The sequence below is a fragment of the Carcharodon carcharias genome, chromosome 14, assembly GCF_017639515.1.
Source record: "Carcharodon carcharias isolate sCarCar2 chromosome 14, sCarCar2.pri, whole genome shotgun sequence".
Classification (NCBI taxonomy): Eukaryota; Metazoa; Chordata; class Chondrichthyes; order Lamniformes; family Lamnidae; genus Carcharodon; species Carcharodon carcharias.
Genome location: NC_054480.1, coordinates 33,377,669 through 33,399,047, shown reverse-complemented (window position 1 = coordinate 33,399,047; position 21,379 = coordinate 33,377,669). Strand labels below are relative to the sequence as shown.

At 40.7% G+C, this 21,379-nt stretch overlaps 1 protein-coding gene across 1 annotated transcript in view; it reads left to right on the top strand.

Moving 5' to 3' along the window:
- The first annotated feature begins 6,391 nt into the window (after positions 1 to 6,391).
- ccm2l (CCM2 like scaffold protein) overlaps positions 6,392 to 21,379 on the top strand; it is a 49,283-nt gene continuing 34,295 nt past the window's right edge. The window contains exons 1-2 of the mRNA XM_041204943.1: positions 6,392 to 6,538; positions 17,976 to 18,149. Coding sequence (XP_041060877.1) covers positions 6,509 to 6,538; positions 17,976 to 18,149 — 204 coding nt within the window. The 5' untranslated portion in view covers positions 6,392 to 6,508. The remainder of the gene's footprint in view (positions 6,539 to 17,975; positions 18,150 to 21,379) is intronic.

Genomic DNA, 21,379 nt, shown 5'->3' with positions numbered 1-21,379 from the left:
TCTTTAATGATGCAGCATATAAATGTACATGGTTGTATGTCAAATCACACTTATACTTGGTCACAGAAAGTAGGGAGAAAATGATCGCTCACGTTTTGGGTAATAACATTATCTTTAGACAATGAATGCCTATAAATTGTGTACAGGGAATACAAAGGCAATAAACATCACAAAATGTCACACTAATTGCTTCCGGGAGAGCTCCAGATGAATTAAACATCCTTCCGTTTGCTACACCAAACTATATATAACAATATAGGAATAATTCAATTGACTGGAAATGCTCTCTCATTGGAAATTGGCCTGAAACCTGTCAATATCTTGCAGTGTCCCAAGGGATTTTAATTTCCTGTGTCAAATTTCAAGATCATTTCAACTTTGACAAGTGCTCGATGGTACCATGTTTCATCTTCATGCAATCCTTCATTACATCCACACTCAAATTGCTAGTGAAATACAAGTAAGTGGCTATATTCATTAATCACTAATGATTTATTTTTATTGGTAGCCCATACTGTAATGGAAAAAAGCCTAAGAGGTACTTATTTACATCAAGGATTGTTGGAACGTGAAATACCTTGTGTCAGGGAGTGGCTGAGGCAAAGACCTTTGCATTTTAGGAATAAATATTGAAGTAGAGGAAGCAATCAGGCTATGGAAAGAGACTGGGCCACGTGGGATAAGTTTTTGGATTGCTCCAGCATGGAGCTTCACGGGGCCAAAAGGCCTCTTTCTATGCTGTAAACTCCCATGGTTCTGTGGACATTCAATAAACCTTTCATTAGAACAGTCATGTTTCTTTAATTTAAAGGATACCTACAGGGTACAATGCTCACATTGGTACAAGAAGTCTATTTTATTGCATAGATAAAAGGAACAAAAGATTCAAGTCATTTATTTACGCATGAAAGTAAAACATGGTTATTCTTGAAAACAAAATACTAAAATCTAGTCCTTAAAATAGTTTTGATGGCTCAGCTGACTAAGGGAATGAATTACTGAGCCATATAAACCATGAAAGTTCCACGTTGGATGCTCAGTCTTTACTGAATTAGTTTGGGTGCCTTTACAGGTCTTACAACTATTTTTTCATTATTTCATTGGATGTGGGCATCGCTGGCAAGGTCAACATTTGTTGCCTATCCCTAATTGTCCCTGAAGCTGAGTGGTCTGCGAGGCTATTTCAGAGGGCAGTTAAGAGCTGTTTGGGTCCACAGTCAAATATAGGTTAGACCAGGTAAAAATAGACATGATGAACCAGATGGGTCTTTATGACAATCAATGATAGTTTCATGGTTATCATTACTGAGCCTACCTTTATATTCCAGATTTATTAGTTGAATTTAAATTTCACCAGCTGCCATGGTGGGAAATGAACCTGTGCTCCCCAGAGCACTAGCCTGGGCCTCTGGATTCCTAGTCCGGTGACATTGCCTCTACGCTACCCATCTCCCCCATAAAATGGTCTCAGCATCTCTGAGTTACGGAAAAGTATCCAGTATTCCTGCTCCTGGTAACTATATTGCAACCTGTACTTAAGTGTGCATGTATGAGCAAGATCAGAATTCACAGCCAAATAGCTTGTCAACATTCGCAGAGCAAGAAAAGGAAGGAAAGCCAGGAAATATATAATTAGATATAAAATGATTTTAGAGATGTAAACACCCAAACATTATCAACATAAAAGCTACAACAGAGAAAGAGCCATTTGGCCTAACCAATCTGTATGGGAGTTTACCCTCCACCTGAGCAAATAATAATGTAACAAACATCTGTTTCCATATCTCTTCATCCTTCTATTCAATCTTTAATGTATTTCAGCCAACTCATGAATTTTGAAGCACTGTCATTGTTGTTGTGCAGGCAAATGTGGCAGCCAAGTTCCAGGCAGCACAGTCTTCCAAACAGCAAGTGCCATCAATAACCTGTTATTCTATACTCTATTGGTGATGGTTGAGAGAGGGATGTTGAACATCCACCTAAGAAGGCAAAATGGTGCTTCAGTTTAGACAGCACCACTGGAGAAGCAGCATTCCCTGAGCACTGCACTGAAGTCTCAGCCTACATTGTGTGCTGCAAGTCGGCAGTCTTCTGAACAAGAGACATGAGTGGTACCGCCCAGCTAGCAAGTGATTAATATTAAGTTAGTGATTTAAATGTGTACAAATACCTAGATTTACAGTTCATCACACACATTTCTCCATAATACCATTTCAAGAGCACTATCAAAACAAGCATTACAACAGTTCAAGGAGAAAGCCCATAATCATCACCTGAGGGCAAATGGGGCTTTAACAACATCTTGCACATCCCAAGATCAATTGTAAAAAATATAAAAGATAATCAGCTACTTTAGTTAACTTGCTGACTTTTGGTCACTATTCCTTTCTGCTTCAGTTGTTGGTGATTGCTCCTTAGTTGTTAAATTCCAGTACATTGTCTAATAGGTTATTGTTTATACAGTGCACACAAAAGCCAGAATTTTAAGCCCCCCCCACCCCCAGCCATGCCCATCACCTTTCCTTTTACCCGCAACATGGTAGGTGGTAGGTGGCCTTCCACCCTTCGGCCAATGGAGGCCATTAAGTGGCTAATTAATGGCTTTGCCAACTGGGGAGGGTGTTGGTAAAATTTGCAGCTTTGCTGTGAGCTGGGAGTACAGGGGTTTGGTACTGATCAGGCATCTTGTGGCCTAGGGTGTGCCTCCCCAGTAGCAAGGACCACACCTGCTAGAAGATGCCAACGACCCAACCCCCCCCTGCCATCACAATCGACTATCCCACCATCCCCTCACTGGGGCCTGCCTAATTGGCTGCAGCGAGTTCCGACCTGACTTAACTGCACTCTGGACCTCCTCCATCATGGTTGGTTTGGGGACTGCTGCAGTCCCAGCAGTGACCATTGCTCCTGGTGCGCTGCTGGAACTTTAGAGCTGCCAGCTCTCTGATTCACCAGCATCTATTGGAGGTGGGACAAAGGGGCCCCTCAAAGGGGTAAAAGCCACGACTGCAGGCAATTAATTGCCTGAGGACCATAAAATCCTTTTGTGGTTTCCAGCGCTGACAGAAGATGAGCTGCCCCCAATTTTACAGCCAGTGGGCAGACACACCACCGCCAGATAAAATCCCAGATATAAACTCCGGAACTCTCAAGGGCCAAGTTCACCAGCATTGAAGATGCATTGGTACATCATTGGTCAAAGTAGCATTGACTTTTCCTTTTATCATTGTTTTTGATATCAGTGAAAGCTTTGTAAGTTTTATACAATACTGGGAAAAAAAACTGCCATTTTAAAAAAGAACCTAGAGAAGAAAGACATGTAGATAAAATCATAATTGAAAACAGTAAGGCTATAAATATAGGTTATAAATGATCACGTGATTTATTACCAGGATTATCAGTTATATTGTTTTTAAATAAGCTTGATGCCAGGAGAATTAAGTGTCACCCAATACTACTTTTAAACTAGCAATCTTGTTCCTTGGAGGAATAAGTATTCCAATCATTACATCGGACCTTCTACGTAGCCCCAATTAAGCTGATATCTATTATTATCGGTGAGTAACACTTAGACACTAATCTAAAGCCAATAGAATAATTGAGGTCTGCTAGCACATTCTGTGATGTAATCGGAGCTAGTGGAGCATCTGTACAGTTCAAAGAATCAGTAAAGAAAGTTGAATTAAATAATTCCTTCAAATGTTCCTAGTCTTGTCCCTGGTGAACAGTATGCACTCTTGAAATGTAGTTTGTGGAATGAGGTATTACTTGTAGAATAAATGAAACTTATACAACTGTAGACCCTGGTACCCTTGACAGAATTGCCAATCATTGAACATTTCTCATGTCTTTTACCTTTTGACAATGCTGTCAGTCATGATCACAATGGACTATCGTTGACTCCATGGAATACGAATAAGAATCTTAGCATACAAGGTCTGAAAATCCACTGATGCTCATGGGGTGGGGGTGTGGGTGGAAGCACCGCCAGCAATTATACCATTATGCTGGGTTCGGATCCACTGTGGAACCTATCAGGCATTCCAGCGAAAGAGACAATCCCATGTTTTGTTTGGAAGTGGCAGGTTTCCGCACCACTGAGGGCACATTTAGACAGTTGTTATCTTTGAGATCCTGTGAAGAAATTTAGGCTGCCCTCTCAGGTGGATGGAAAAGATCCCATGGCACTATTTTGGAGAAGAACAGGGAAGTTATACTCAATGTCCTGGCCAATATTTATCCTTCAATCAACATCACAAAAAAGAGCAAATATGTGGCCTGTATCACATTACTTTTTGCAGGAGTTTGCTATGTGCAAATTGGCTGCTGCATTTCTTATGCTACTGTAGTGGTTACATTTCTAGAGTACTTCATTGGCTATAAAGCACTTTGAGACATCCAATGATCATGAAAAACACTATATAAATGCATTTTTTTAAAAAGAACTGCTGGCTCTCTTTCCACCAGTGCTTTTAGTGGGAATTCCATGTCTGAACAACTCTTTGTGATAAAAAAGCAAAGGTTCCTATCCCATCCTTTCATTCTTTTGGTGATGACCTTAAGTTTATGCCTCCCAGGTACAGAATCTCTAATCAGTTAAAATAGTTTAGTCCAATTTATCTTATGGAAGCTGCACATCATTTCCTTTATTAGATCTCCTCTTCACCTTGTTTATTGTAATGAAAAGAGGCCCTATTTCTCTAGTCCTTCCATATGACTAAAACTTATTTTCTCCTATAACATAACAATAGGAATAAGCCTTTCAGCTCCTCAGCCTGTTCTGCCATTTAAAAAGACAAGCTGATCAAGTACGCAATTTTATTTATCTGTCTTTGTCCCGTATCCCTTGATACCTTTGCTTAATAAATATCTATTGATCACAGCCTCTATATGGCCTTGATATCCTACGTACAGTAAGGCACTAATATCATATTCTAACTAATGGTTTTTATAGGTTTAGTATTCCCCCTTTGACTTCATACTTAACTGTTTCTATTGGTAGAAGCTAGGACCCCACAGTCGCTTTTTTTAAACCACTTTACCAACTTGTCCTACCACTTCTAAGGATTTCTATATCTGAATTCTTGGGTCTCACTGCTCCTCTATTCTGTCTAAAGTTTTACCATTTAGTGTATATCTCTTCTCCTTATTCTTCTTCTCAAAATGCATCACTTCAAATTGCTTTACATTAAATTTCTTCTGCTATCTATCAATTAATTTGCCTATGTTTCCCTGAAGTTCCTTACATCTTCTTCATTTAACTATTCTCCCTATTTTCATGTATTGGCAATGTTTGATATTGTGTCCCTGACCCAATAGCAGATAACTTGTATATGTTGCAAAAAAAAACAGACACCTGGAGACAGCACTGTACATACTTTCTGTGTCAGAAAGTTCTTCTGCTCTTTACCCGATTTCCTGCCTATTCTGCCATATTTCCTTTAATAACAAGTACCATAATTTAGACAAAAAACCTATATGGCATTTTATCTATTTCCTTTTGAAAGTCCAAGTGTCCAATATTTGCATATACCCTCCAAATCATCTTTGATTTAGTTAATTCCATCCCTTTTTTGTACAATGCATTTTGAAACTGTGTATCCATAGCTTTCAAAATATATTTAGACCAATTTTTGTCAGAAGAATAACGATTTAAAAAGTCTAATGGCATGTTTCTGGAAACAGCTATGAGAATGTAGGAGAATGCAAATGTCAAACTTTTTTTTTCAGAAGTAAAGGAACAATTTCCTTTACGGTGAACTTTCCTGACCACAGGGCCCATTCAACCTTGGCAATGGTTCATGAAATGGCAGATATTTAAAACTATAATTTTAAATAATGGTTTAACAGCTTGACACCAAATATTGGTGATTATTTTTGCACAAATGTGTCATTGTAAATTGGGCAGGAGGAAAGGATTTTGATGAACATAAGTCATTGAAGACGGAATAAACATTCAGCTTACCTAAAGTCTCAAAATCAAAGTATAAACTGCAATTTGTGAAATGAAAAGGATCACAAAGGCTCTATTTGTATCAGTTAAGTTAACACAATGACTTTGCTCTGAAAACGACTGATATTGGAGTCATTTCCTGCTCTACTTTGTTTCATTACAATGCCAGTTAGCCAACAGGAGGTACTGAAAGGACACATCCACAGGAAGTGACTGCTAAACTTTATGGTGACAAAAGGAAATCATGGGCTTAAATCAACGTATCGCTATTTTATGGAAAGCCTTTGAATTATTTTGTAATCTTACAAGAAGTCAGTGCTCATATTAAAATCAAAATATATTTTTAGATGTATCTAACAATGCAGACATGGATACAGTCTATTATTTGCTGGATTTTAATAGGCTGATATATATTGTATCAGTCCCAGGAGAGGAAGAACTGTTAAAAGTTTACATCAGAACTTATTTGGTGGAGTCAACCAAGAGTTTCCTGCATGTAACAGCACGAGAACAAAACAAGAAAACTCAGGAGTTCAGAACAGATGTGAAAACACAATGGATGTAGAGATCAAGAAAGGAAAAAAGGTAATTTTTTTTTATAATTTGGCATCAATCTTTCATAGATTCATACCCAAACTAGTTATGACTTCAAAATTTTAAATCTGTTGTGTGCTAGATATAATACAGAATTTGAAGGTATACACACCCACAGTTTCCTTTAGGGAAACTCACATCCATCAAAGAGTACAAGCTTTTCAAACCACTTTCAGAACTGTAAATGAAAAATATTACTTTGCTGAGGATGCCTAACAATTATGTGTTATTTTAACCCAATGTTATAATTTTTGCCATACAAGGCTAAAGTTTTGACATAACTGCAGCATACATGTGTGTGGCTTTCTTCCAAACAGGCAATTGTTTAGAGATTTCAGTTTCTGGAAGTCAGGTTTGCACGCAGTTATTTGGTGTAAACAGCCTACGTTATTGGTTTAAGAATCTGCTCTGTGCAGTAACAGTTCCTTTTGTATGTCACTGAAATGTTTTCTCAGGACACAATGGCAATTACGATAGGAGTGATGTGGTTCAGTTGTCTGATGAAGTTTCTTTGTAGAAATGGATGTTAGTATTTATTCAGCCCACACTGCTTTGTATTTGTTCAGCCTATGCCATTTTGTAAAGGTTAGAAGAAAGTTTTCCACTGCTTAAGATTTACAACATTACTTTCTCGCCTAATTAAAAGATTCTGACTGGACTGGTGTGCTTGAAGTAAATAAGACTTCTCAACAGTTCTGTAAACCCAGGCTTCTGTACAAATCTAACCCTCTAGCATCCCAGAAGACTGTGTGAGAGAAATTGGGTTTGTGGGCACTCATTTTTTGGGCACTTTAAGAGCTCTTAGCATACCAAAATAGGATAAGCGAAGTCACATGCACCTGCATGCTTGTGTGCCAAGTTGTACTGGATGCCATATTGGTGAGGGCATTAGCATGTGCGCACAATGAATGTCTGTCAGAAGTATAAAGAGCAGGCAGATCATGATGTCCATCACACGTCCCACCAGCAGTGTTGATGCCTCCATTCTGCGGCAGCCCACAGTGCCAGCCACATTTGAGCTACTATGGCAACCAAAGGGCATGTTGGAATTTAACATTCAGGAAGTCAATTAATCGGAGATTGGCCAGCACCCATCCCGTCCTATGATCTCTTCCCCATGATCTCTCCCCCCCTCTGCTATCTCTCCTATCCTCCTTCCTCACTAATGCACTCCTAGACCCTCTCTCCCCTCTGTGACACCCTGATCTTCTTTATTGACAGGGGCCATCCTAAGAGGTATCCAGCTACTGCCTTGTGCCACATGCTTTCACACCCAGCGGCCATCCAACCCCTAAATCTGTTTGCTGTTGTGCAGGAAACAGAATTAAAAAATTTCGAATGAGGGCCTGCAAATATGATATTGGACTTAATTTTTATTCCCAGTTGGGAACAAAGTTTGACAAACAGTGTGGAAGAGTGGTAGGGATGCTCAGCTGATTTTAGTAATCAGCTACAAAAATATTTAGGGATTACAGCATTCATTACATTTTACAATATTGTGAATTGATTGTTGGGAAATCTAAAGGCATAGCAAAAGGTTTAGGAATGTTTCTACAGTTTATGGTTGGATTTTTAAATTTTTGATAGTATACAGAAAACATTTTAAAACTTGTCCAAAAATAGGCAGTAACTTTTTCAGTAAAAATATTGATGAGGATCCAGGAACCATGTCTAAGCAACATTCATACTAACAGTCACTTGGTGGTGCAGAACTTGAATATTGTTGAAAAGAGAAACATGTTGCTGAAGCTTTTCATTTCACAGTCATCAGGACAAGCGCAAGAATGCCAAATTTCCAATGATCACAACAATTGATACCACAGGAGAAAAGGGTGCTGATTGGCCAAGTTATTGCCATGGAGTAATCAATGGAAAATGATAGGCTTTCCAAGCTCCCTGATTAGATCAGGTGCCAGCTCCTCAGAGGCTGTGGTCGCACACAAGTTTTGCTTCAGAAGGCTCCGATGGGGACTTCAATGGGGCAATGTACAGGAAAAGGCCAATGGACATGAACACACAAATGCTTGTTGCATTGCCTGGCCTGCCAGAAAGCCTGCTGTCATTGACAAAGAGGATGGAGGAATCTGACTCCAACTTGATATAGGTTTTTGCCCAGTCTGGTTGCAAGATGTGGCAGAGATCTGTAAGGACCTGCTTTGAAAGACGATGATGACAAACACACTGCTCTTGGTTAAAATGGATATAAGAGATATGGTTCCAGAGGTCCCTAGATGGAAAAGACTTCCTGATGGTTGCTTTTCTCCCCTGCCTTCTCTATCCTCTATGTGCAGAATGTCTTTTTTTTTGCTGTCTGTGTTCCATCTCTCTCTCATACTGCTGTCCAAGGGGAATGGCAACTATAGCACCCCATGGCTGGCAGCAAGTGGTTTGACCAGAATCCTTGCAGTTACAGCCCAGGTTTGCTCCATGTGTACAGCACCATTCCCTGTTGACTTCACCAACTTTAATAAACTCTTAAAACTGCCAAGCATTTAGACATACTCAAACCTTTAAAGGAGGGCTTTTCCTGTTACTGAACATAAGTAGTGTTTAGAAGAGAGCAACAGCTGGAGCAGTGAGCAGGAGTCAAATCAGCATTATACACTAAGATAAAAGCAAAATGCTGCAGATGCTGGAAATCTAGAACAAAAACAAAAATACCTGGAAAATCTCAGCAGGTCTGACAGCATCTGTGGAGAGGGATACAGTTGACGTTTCGAGTCTGTATGACCATTCATCAGAATTAAGACATATAGAAATGAGATGAAATATGGTAGAGGGGGTTGGGTGGGACAGGTAGAGTTCGATAGGGGGCCTCCACCTATCACTGGCCCCCTATTGAGCTCTATCTGTCTCACCCACCCACCTTTACCAGCTTATATTTCATCTCATTTCTATATGTTTTAGTTTTGATGAAGGGTCACATGGACTCGAAACGTTAACTGTATTCCTCTCCGCAGATGCTGCCAGACCTGTTGAGTTTTTCCAGGTGTTTTTGTTTTTGTTCAGCATTACACACTGACTGACGACTGACATCACAATCTGCCTACTCTGCATACTTCTGGCACATGGTTCTGATGCCCAGCTAACTCTCTTACCAAAGGCGGCATTTGAAATGGAAACTATGTGTACCACAGAGCCCAATATTGCAGTCTAAATCTTCTACTCTCTCTGTAGTTCTGTCTCATCTGCTGAGCATTTCCAGCACTTTTCTTCTGGATCATTTCTGTCTACTTCCAAGTGGTGTTTGATCTACAGCACAGTCCTTAATTCAGCACTTAAATGACAATATCTCCCTGAACATGGTTGATGAGGAAAAAAGCACCCTGTTGGGAATGGACACTAAAGCATATTGCTGGGGCAGAATAGAGGGAATTTTGCTCTGCATCTCAGGGTACTCAGAGTGGGCATTGAAAGTGGAAGGTGATGTATTTCCCCAGTACTGATACTCTTCACTTTGATGACGGAAAAGCAATTAGGCTAGCTCTATTTTCTATAAACAAAATAGCAAACCAAACACAGGGGGTAAGTGCACAAGTCTTTAAAAGTTTGATGTATGTTGTTGTAAGTTCCAGGAGAGGAAGAAATATTAATTTTCATGTCAGAACTCATTTGGTGGAGTTGGCTAAGTGTTTCCTGCATGTAACAGCACAAATCTTAAGGAAATGAGAAAGCTTAGGAGGTCAGAATAGATGTGAAAACACAATGGATGAAAATATCAAGAAAGGAAAGAAGGTAAAAGTTTTAATAATTTGATAATTTTTCATAAAATAGCAAAAGCAGCTAGTTATAATGTGAAGTAGTTTATAGGATTTATAAGCACAAGTCAGACTTAAATGTGATTGCAGTTTTGATAAGGGAACATTCATCAAGTGTAGAGGATGTTAAATGTTTTCAAATCCTTTGCATGAATTTGATTAGAACATTACAGTTTTGCAGGAAGAAACAAATGTACGTGTGTTGACCACACATTGTATCGTTTTCCTATAGTAGTTACAGAGGTGACTTGTTCCAGTCAGGTAAACATTTTATTCGTGGAACTTTTAAGGAAAGGTGAAATTTGAATTTTTAAATTTCACTTTAAATCAGTGCAGATCTTATTACTAATGTGCCTTAAACAGTCACTGGCCAATTTGTTGATTTAATTACTTTTTGGTGCTGTAAAGTGGGTTTTGGCTGTTACAAACATATGAACGTACAAATCAGGAGTAGGAATAGGCCACTCAGCCTTCGAGCCTGCTCCGCCATTCAATAAAATCATGGCTGATCTGATAGTAACCCCAGATCTGCATCCCATCAACCCCCAATAATCTATCAGCCCCTTTCTTACCAAGAAACTACCCAGCTCTGCCTTAAAAATATTCAAAGACTCTGCTTCCACCATCTTTTCAGAAAGAGAGTTCCAAAGACTCACAACCCCCAAGAGAAAAAAATTCGCCTCATCTCCATTTTAAATGGGCGACCTGTTATTCTTAAACAGTGACCCTTAATTCTAGATTCTCCCACAAGACGGAACATCCTCTCCACATCCACCCTATCAAGACCCCTCAAGATCTTATGGGCTGAATTTTGATGGGCGGGCGTGTACGGGCGCGCTTCTGATCAGTGCCCCGATTGGAGGCGCGCTGCCATTTTACATGGGGGGGGCCAATTAAGCGTGACGTCTGCACAGAAGCGCTATACACTCCCTGTGTGGGTGGTGGGGGAGGGGGGGGAATGCCAAAATCGAGAGTGCGCTCTTTAGTGCATGTGAAGAGCGCACTCATCTCCCTGAGGCTAAGTTCAGCCTCAGGGAGATCAGCTGTACATGTAAAAAAGACAAAAATAGAAAAATAAAATTTCCCTTACATGTCCCCTCTTGTGACAATGTCACATGAGTTGGGACATGTCCATAATTTTTACAAAACCTTTATTTAAATTTTTAAAAGCCTACATGAAAAGGCTAATATGCAGGTACAGCAAGTAATTAGGAAAGGTAATCCCGCCCTTGCATGATGTTTCATGTTTTTTCTAGTTCCTGCCGGGACTCCCGGCCTGCCTGTCAAAGTTAAGGTTGAATGGGCTGGTCCTTTAATTACTTAATTGACCCTGTCAATGGCCTCAATTGGCCACTGACAGATCGGCGGGCGCATAGCTGATTTGGCTGCGCTCCTGCCTTCCTGAAAATTTAAATCAGGTGCGGTGACATCGGGAGTTCCCCCTGATGTCACCGCATGTCATTTTATGCATCAGCGAGCGGGCCTCGCCCCCACTTGCCGACTCATAAAATTCTGCCCGATGTGTTCCAATCAAATCACCTCTTATTATTCTTAACTCCTGTCCAACCTTTCCTCATAAAACAACCCAATGGAATTGCCCAATTCCAGGTATTAGTCTGGTAAACCTTCTCTGAACTGCTTCCAATGCATTTACATCTTTCCTTAAATAAGGTGACCAATACTGTACACAGTACTTCAGATGTGATTTCACTAGTGTGTGGTGTAACTGAAGCATAGCTTCCCTACTTTTGTATTCAATCCTTCTCGCAATAAATGATAGCATTCTATTACCTTTCCTAATTACTTGCTGTACTGCATATTAGCCTTTTGCAATTCATGCACTAAGACATCTAGATCCTTCTGCATCTCAGAGCTCTGAAATCTCTCACCATTTAGATAATATGCTTCTCTTTTATTCTTCCTGTCAAAATGGACAATTTCACATTTTCCCACGTTATAATCCATTTGCCAGGTCTTTGCCCACTCACTTAACCTATCTATATCTTTTTGTAGCCTCCTTATGTCCTCTTCACAACTTACTGTCGTAACTATCTTTGTGTCATCAGAAAATTTGGCACCCATCCCATCCATCCCTTCATCCAAGTCATTTATATAAATTGTAAACAGTTGAGGTCCTTGCACTGATCCCTGTGGCACACCACTCATCACATCTTGCCACTAAAAAGACCCATTTATCCTACTCTCTGCTTCATGTTAGCCAGTCTATCTTCTATCCACACCAATTTGTTACCCCCTATACCATGAGCTTTTATTTTATGCAATAACCTTTGATGTGGCACTTTATCAAATGCCTTCTGGAAATCTAAGAACAGTACATCAACCAGTTCCCCTTTATCCACAGCACTCCCTCAAAGAACTCTAATAAGTTGGTTAAACATGATTTCCTTTTCACAAAACCATGTTGACTCTACCTTGAACTTATCCAAGTGCCCGGCTATAACTTCTTTAATAGTAGCTTCTAATATAATAGCCAGAGAGTGGTGAATCTATGGAATTCATTGCCACAGAAGGCTGTGGAGGCCAGGTCATTGAGTGTATTTAAGACCGAGATAGATAGGTACTTGATTGGTAAGGGGATCAAAGGTTACGGGGAGAAGGTGGGAGAATGGGGTTGAGAAACTTATCAGCCATGATTGAACGGTGGAGCAGAATCGATGGGCTGAATGGCCTAATTTCTGCTCCTATGTCTTATGGTCTTATTTTCCCTACAGCAGATGTTAAGCTAACTGGTGTGGTTTCCCATTTTCTGTCTCCCTTTTTGAACAGTCGAGTTACATTTGCTAGCTTCCAATCTAATGGGACCTTCCTTTGATCTAGGGAGTTTTAGAATTTAAACCAATGCATCAACTATCTCACTAGCCGCTCCTTTAAGACCCTATAGGACCAACACTCGCTCTGTTAACTCATTTATTTTTAAAATATTTATAGAAACTCTTACTATCTGGTTTTATATTTCTGACTAGCTTTCTCTCATACTCTAATTATTCCCTCCCTATTAATCTTTTAGTCATCCTTTGCCATTCCTTATATTCTGTCCAATCTTCTGACCTTCCACCTGCCTTTACACAATGGTATGCTTTTTTTTTAAGTTTGATATTATTTTTGACCTTTCTGGTTAACCATGGTGTGTCCGTCCCTTGGACTTTTTTCTTACTCGTTGGGATGCATCTATTCTGTGCATTCTGAAATATCCCGTTAAATGTTTACCACTGCTTCTGTATTGACCTATCCCTTAACGTAATTTGATAATTCACTTTAGCCAACTCTACTTTCATGCCCTCACAATTGCCCTTATTTAAGTTTAAAAACATGGTCTCAGACCCACTCCTCTCTCCCTTAAAATTAATGTAAAATTCAAACATATTATGGTCACTGCTATCTAGGAGTGCCTTCACTGAGGTCATTAATTAATCCTATCTCATTGCACAATACCAGGTATAGCATAGCCTCCCCTGTGGTTGACTCCAGGACATGCTGTTCTAAGAAACTATCCCGAAAACATTCTATGATCGCCTCATCGAGGGTACCTTTGCCTATCTGACTTTTCCAGTCTATACATAGATTAAAATCTCCCATGATTATCGCTGTGACTTTCTGACAAGCTCCAATTATTTCTACCTTTATGCTCCACCTTACCATATGGTTACTGTTAGGGAGTCTATGTACGACTCCCAAAAGTGACTTCTTGCCTTTACCATTTCTCATCTCTAACCAAACCGTTTCCACATCTTGATTTTCTGAACTTTGGTGATCCCTGTCTATTGTGCTAATACCATCATTAACTTACAGAGCCACCCCTCCACATTTTCCTTGCTTCCTGTCCTTTATAAATATCCTGTACCCTTCATATATTCAGATCCCAATCCATGTCCTCCGGCAGCCATGTCTCTGTAATGGCTATCAAATCATACTTATTTATTTCTATGAGTGCTCTCGGTTCATCTGTTTTGTTTCGAATGCTTTGTGCATTCAGGTACAGAGCCTTTAGTTTTATCCGTTTATTATTCTTATAACCTCCAGTCTCATCTGTTGATTTACAGTTAGATTTGTACTCTCTATCTCTTCCTGTTACGGTCTGTTTTTCATTTCCCATAATACCTTTCTCTTTTGTCTTGCCTCTACTCTTTGATTTACCACATCTTCCCGAATTTGATCCCCTGCCCCTACTACTTAGTATAAAATCCTCTCTACTTCCCTAGTTATGCGGCCCACAAGAACACCGGTCCCAGCACGGTTCAGGCGTCGACCATCCCAAAGGTAGAAATCCCACTTTCCCCAATGCTGATCCCAGTGCCCTATGAACCATAACCCACTTCTCCCACACCAGTCTTTGAGCCACGCATTCATCTCCTTAATCTGATTTCTGTTATTGAATTTCTTTTATAATCATAGTATTTACAACATAACAGATGATAATTTCACCCGTTGTGCATGTGCTGGTGCTTGCAAATCAATGTGCTGTAAATCTCTACCTGCTTACTTAATCCCCACATCCTTTTCAAACATTTATACTTTTAAATAATGTTACAGTCTCTGTCTCAATAACCATTATGATAAAACATTTCATGCTTGAATAATCCTCTGTTTGCAAACATTTACTTTCATGTTCCCATTTTGCAACTGTAAAAGCAAAGTTGTTTTCTGAACTATTTTCCCTGTGCAATCTTTACTGTTGGTTTGTTTTTGTGTTACAATGATGAAAAGATATTCAATTCTTACACTTTGAGATTTACAGCACATATGATTTGAAACTCTTGGATTCCACCAGCCCCGTGTTATGGAGCCAAGGCGGGAGTCAGGGGTGCAGGGATGTTTGGGCAGTGTCGGGGATGCAGGAGCAGGTGAGCAATGTCGGGAGTTGGGTCAGCAGTGTTGGGGAGTGGGTGGTCAGCAGTGTTCGGGATGCTGGAGTAATTTTGGCGAGTGGGGGTTGAGCAGTGTCAGAAAGACATTGAATGGTGTCAGGGATGCAGGTGGGGCTGAGCAGTATCGGATGTTTGGGAGTGGGTGAGCAGTGTAAGGAGGGGGTTGAGCAGTGTCAGGAGTGTGGGACTGTAAAAGCAGTGAGGAGGTTGGGGTGAGCAGTGTCAGTAGGGGGTTGAGCAGTATTGGGGTGTGGGAGTGGGTGAGCAGTGAGGAAGTGTGGGGGTGAGAAGTGTCGGGAGGGTGTTGAGCAGTATCAGCAGTGTGGGACTGTGTGAGCAGTGAGGGGGGTGAGAGTGAGAGGTGTCGGTAGTGGGTTGAGCAGTATCGGGGGTGTGGAAAGGGGTTGAGCAGTGTCAGGAGTGTGGAACCGTGTGAGCGGTGAGGAGGATGGGGGTGAGCAGTGCCAGGAGGGGGTTGAGCAGTGTCGGGGGTGTGGGAGTTGGTGATAAATGAGGGCGTGTGGGGGTGAGCAGTCCCAGGAGGGGGTTGAGCAGTGTCAAGTGTGCAGGTAAAGCTGACCAGTGTCAGGGACATGGGAGTGGGTGAGAAGAGGAGAGGTGGGGGTGAGCTTTGCCAGGAGGGGGTTCAGCAGTGCTGGATGTACAGGGTGCTGGACAATCCTCTGAATCTAAAGACATGTACTCCTAGCAGGCTTTACACCTTATTAAATTAGGGTTAAAACAGTGTAAGTATCATGGCAAAAATCCAAGTTTACATACTGAAAGATCTTGCACGGGGAACCATCAGGGTGGGCTCTGATGGAACCATACCTGACAAACCAGAAAATGCGGGTTTGGACATAAATCAACTCCCAGGAACAACTCCCATTGCAACCCTCAATAGCAGTGAATGTCTGTGTTCACCACCAATTGGACCAGAAGATCAGGGCCATTTAGTGTGTCAAAATACATTTTATATACAAGGGTAGATGCCAGGCAGTGAGTTACAAAGCAGTAATTCATAAAATAGCCCATAAGTCAAAACTTGAATGGTTTCTGAATATCATTTCCAGCTTGCTTCACTTAATAGCATCTTGCCTTTGAGTCAGAAGGATGTGGACTTAAGTCTGCTCCAGCACTTGAGCACATAACCTAAGCTGACATTTCAGAGCAGTACTGAGAAAGTGTGAAATCCAGCACCCCACTACCACCCACCCCTACCAGCCAACAATTCAGGAGGATGTGCACAATTTTCTGGCAGTATTGAAAGAAGGGGAAGGAGCATAATATAGTACTTAAACAAGGCACTAGTTAGACCACACATAGTGAACAGTTTTGGCACCCTTATCTAAGGAAAGATATACTGACATTGGAGGCAGTCCACAGAAGGTTCACTAGGTCGATCCTGGGTATGGAGGGATTTTCTTATGGGGAGAGGTTGAGTGGGTTGGGCCTGTACTCATTGGAGTTTAGAAGAATGAGAGGCAACCTCATTGAAACATGTAATATTCTTAGGGGGCTTGACAGGGTAGATGCTGAGAGGTTGTTTCCCCTTGTGGGAGAGTCAAGGACCAGAGGGCATAATCTCAGAGTAAGGGGTCACCAATTTAAGACAGAGATGAGGAGGAATTTCTTCTCTCAGAGGGTAGTGAATCTATGGAATTCTTTACCACAGAAGGTTGTAGAGGCTGGGTCGTTAAGTATATTCAAGGCTGAGATAGACGGATTTTTAATCAGGAAAGGGAAGCAAGGGTTATGGGTAAAAGGCAGGAAAGTGGAATGGAGGATTATCGGATCAGCCATGATCTCATTGAATGGCGGAGCAGACTCGATGGGCCGACTGGCCTACTTCTGCTCCTATGTCTTATGGTCTTACAGTATTGTCCTTTTGCTTCTCTATCCAATATTCTTCCCAATCAGTTTAATGATGCTCATGTGTCTCATTGGATATTCCTGAGTGCAAAACAACATTTCAAATAAAACTTTAAGTGTAGTTCATTATATGTGAAATATTTTTGAATGTTCTGATAAATTAATAAGCTGCTGTCAAAATGTTATTTCCCTTTTTATATCCTTAGGCTGATTACGTACCTTAAACCAATGCATATTTATTGTTCTTTCCACACGTAGGTTTTAAAACTTACAAAGCCCTTTAGTGATTGTTATAAAAACTACATTTTGAATGCAGTTTGACATAGATAAATAATAGGAGGTAGCAATGAATAATCAGAAATTGTGTCACAATGTGTGACTGTTATTATAGTTGTGCCAGTTTTCAAGTGGCAAACAATGAATCTTATACTTTATATTGTCGATATAAATGGTCAGACATTTTCTGCTGTACATGTTGTAGATTTATTCAGATGGATTTGTTCCATTGCTTATGTATTATCAAAATGTATACAATGTAATTATGAAATACGGACATCTTTACATGAATAAATATCAGAAAGAGGGTGGTTGGAATGTGAAATTGTTTTGTCATAAACTTGTTGAAACAGAGCCTTTAAATTATTTAAATAAATAATTAGATAATTGCCTGAAAAAGAGGAATATTAATGTATGTGGAGGAAACAGGCAAGTGAGAATAGAGCAATGGCTCTTGTAGTGAAAAACCCTTCCAAATTTCCTGGTTGCGACTTCAACAATTTAGGGTACCTTGCTTATAACTTGTGTTGCCTTTATTTCTAAAATCTTAATCATCACCTTTTCAGAGTGTGTTTGGAGAGATATTTAAAACAATTGTTTTAAAGTTATGATAATTAGGTTTCTCATCATTTTCAGGGATTTGTATCTCCTATCAAGAGGCTGGTATTTCCCAAAGCCGACAAGAACCGGAGACAGCAGGACAGAAGCAATGTATACAGGAGACCTCTCCATTCTATCCCTCTCTTCCCTCCAGATTACCTGATAGATCCTGAGATCCTGCTGCACGATTATCTTGAGAAAGAGGTTAAAGTAGGTTTGGTTTCATAACCTCATGTCTCTAGGTGTTTTGGGTACTGAATAAGCTATTGACTAATAAACTGTCTACTTAGATTGAAAATAATTGTAAAAGGTTATGAGAAAAGGACAAAAATTGGGATTAGAACAAACAGCTCCAGTTAAAGAACTGTCTACCTGATGAACTGAATTGCCTCTTTCTGTGTTGTAATCTCTATGATTCGAAGTACAAAATTAAACCTGCAGAGTTAATGTTATAAATGGCTAAATGGCTATAAATGATCCCTAGTGTAACCATTGTAACTATTGGCTCTGTTTCTGGTTGTGACGACATGGAATGCTATACAAGATATAGTGGTGCGAGCAGAATCCATAATACAATAGATAAATGGATAAATTTATATTTAAAATCTCTAAACATATATGAGGGGAAGTGGATTAGCAGGAAGCTCTTTCAGGGATTTGGGTAAAGCATCAAGAGCAAATGGCCTCCTTCCATACTATAAAATTCTGTGATTCTATATTTTCTTTTGAAAAGATACAGTTAATCATTAGTTAATAATAAGCTGAAAGACGTGATATATTTGGTGGATTTGCTATTAAAAGGTATACTATGCAATGGAATTTCCTATTGAAAGATATGGCACATAGTACTGTTTTGTGCTGAATTATGTAGTATATGGTGTGATTTGTTATTGAAACCTGTGGTTTTGTGGTGAAATTTACCATTGAAAGCTGAGGTTTTCTATAGTAAGATGTGGTACCTGGTAGGGTTTACTATTGAAAGGTGTTGTATATGGTGGAATTTGCTATTGAAAGGTGGGGTATATGGTGAGTTTTTTTTTAATTAGAAGGTTGGTATGTACTGGAATTTTCTATTGAAAGATGTGGTATATGGTGTTAATAGGATCCAAGCTGACCGGTGAAGCCAAAACTAAGTACAGAGCTCTCCTTTTTCAAGATAGTTTATTGAGTTGTTTAGGCTCACAGCTCTTCTCCCACTCAACCCAGTGTCCCAGCTATCCCCTATTTATACTATCTTAAGTAAAACAAAAATCAATAAATTAAACTAAAATCAATAAATGAGGCGGGTGTGTCCTCTATTTACATATGCTCAAAGACAATTAATGCCCATCACCTGTTTCTTTTAACTTGAACAATGTAATTGATATGTCATTTACAAACCTTAACATGTAATTGACAAACAATTAACATATGGTGGTGTTCCTGCTGAAAGGTGTGGAGTATGAAAATGTTTACTTCTTAATCTTACCTCACATTCAGACAATTGTTTGGCACAATGAAACCTCTGACAAACATACAACATCTTGTTTGTCCCCACGGAAGTATTATAACCGTACATTTGAATACATGTGCAGGATTTTAATCATGCTAGGATGGTTTAGACGTAATTGCTGGTTATGAACTGGTTTTAATATAAAACAAAAAACTGGTTACAAAATGTAGCTGCAGTGTGTGAGCAACAGGCTTTGAGTTAGAAAAAATATAAAGGTGAATAAACCAGGAGGCAACAGCATAGAATAAAATCACTCCTTCTGTGCCACAGTCAACCTGATTCTTTACATTTAACTTTTAGAACACATTTTCAATGAGCCACATGTGGTGTCTTTGGGGATCTATGAGCCGAGTTTTCCAGTCCCACTAGCAGTGGGCATAATGGTGGGCAGGTCTGGAAAATGTGGAGGAAGGCAAAAAGTCAGTTTCCTGTCAACGTAAGAACAGGATGCAATTGTCCACTCCCGACTTTAATGGCTGTCTCCCGTCACGCCATGTTGGGAATGATATTTGCATGGATTTAAATTTCATGAATACTCTTTATGAAGTTAGCTCGCTAGAATCATGGCCCCACTCCTGATCAGAAGCCCAATTCGGCCTCTCATTAGACCGGCATGATTCACAATCAGATGTAAGCACCTGTCAACCTGCACTTCACTCGTATCTTCGAGACACGTTCAACTAACGTGTTGCACTCGTGGCTGCTCTGACTCCGTGCTGGGCTGCGCACGCAAGACCAGCAGGAAGTCAAGGTCGGTTCAGAGGCATGGTTCACCATTCCAGGGCAGCAGTAAGGCTGAGGGTAAGGGAAATGGGTTGGGTGATGGTGAAAAGAGCTGGAGGACAAAGGCTTGACTGAGGACAGCGTGGTGTCGTAGAATACAGAGGCAAGGGAAGGAGCTGCAGGGCAAAGGTTTGACTGGGGAAGAGTGCCCACAAACAGATGACTTAGTGTGGGAGGGGGTGGGAGGTGAGGGTTGTGGGGAGAAATGTACTTGGGGCCAGAATAGAAACACAGTCCTGTGCAGAAGTCCACAATTTAGACGGCTGAGGTTAGAAAGAATGTCCTTGTCCCTATCAAGGAAAGGGGCTGGCCTTTCAGTCCTGGGTCATTCGTGTCCAGCATGGTGCGCGCAGGGCATTGTGTCCACCCACCCATCCCTCACCACCACCACCCGCCACACACGCACACATGCACACACGCACACACACATCAGTCCTGGAGGTTTCAGGCTTCATACTGGCATGCAAATGGCACTGCCACAGTCAGGTGAGGCATCTGCATCCTGTAAATGGGAAACAATTAATGTAGGGTGGGGGCACTCGATGGTCTCTTGGAGACAGTCTCTGTATGTGACAGTGCATGGTCTACATGGGGCATGGGGACATCAACAACAAAGAGTTCAGGAGGTAGGACAGGGATATCCACAACTATGACTAGGGGATCAAGGATTAGAGGGAAAAGAAGGAGAGTGGAGGGAGGGAAACCTGAGAATTAAGCTCCTCCAGGACGACAGGAGGGATTCCACAGTCACATGGGGAGGGTCGAAGCTGGTCTCGAAATAGAACCTCAGCACCACCATTTTCCAACCCGAATCTATGGCACAGTTGAAAAAGAGAGTCTGAAAAACATCTGCAGGAGAGGCTCTCAGGGCTTGTGGGAGGAGTCAACCACTGCGCATGTTGGCCAGTTGAAGGGGTACCCTCCTAAGTTCCAAATTTTCAAATGAAAAGGAAGGCACAGCTGAGACATGTTAGGAGCATTCCAAACCTAATTGAGGAAATCTGGAGCCTTAACTGTTGTGATGCTTTCATGCGAGAGTAATTTATAATTGGGCCATTAAACGATTCCCTTGCCAAAACCCTTCGTCCCATTCTTGGCAAATCCCCATTTTAAGAAGGCACCAATAGACAAGGGGACAAAATGCAGATGCCTATTGGCCATAACA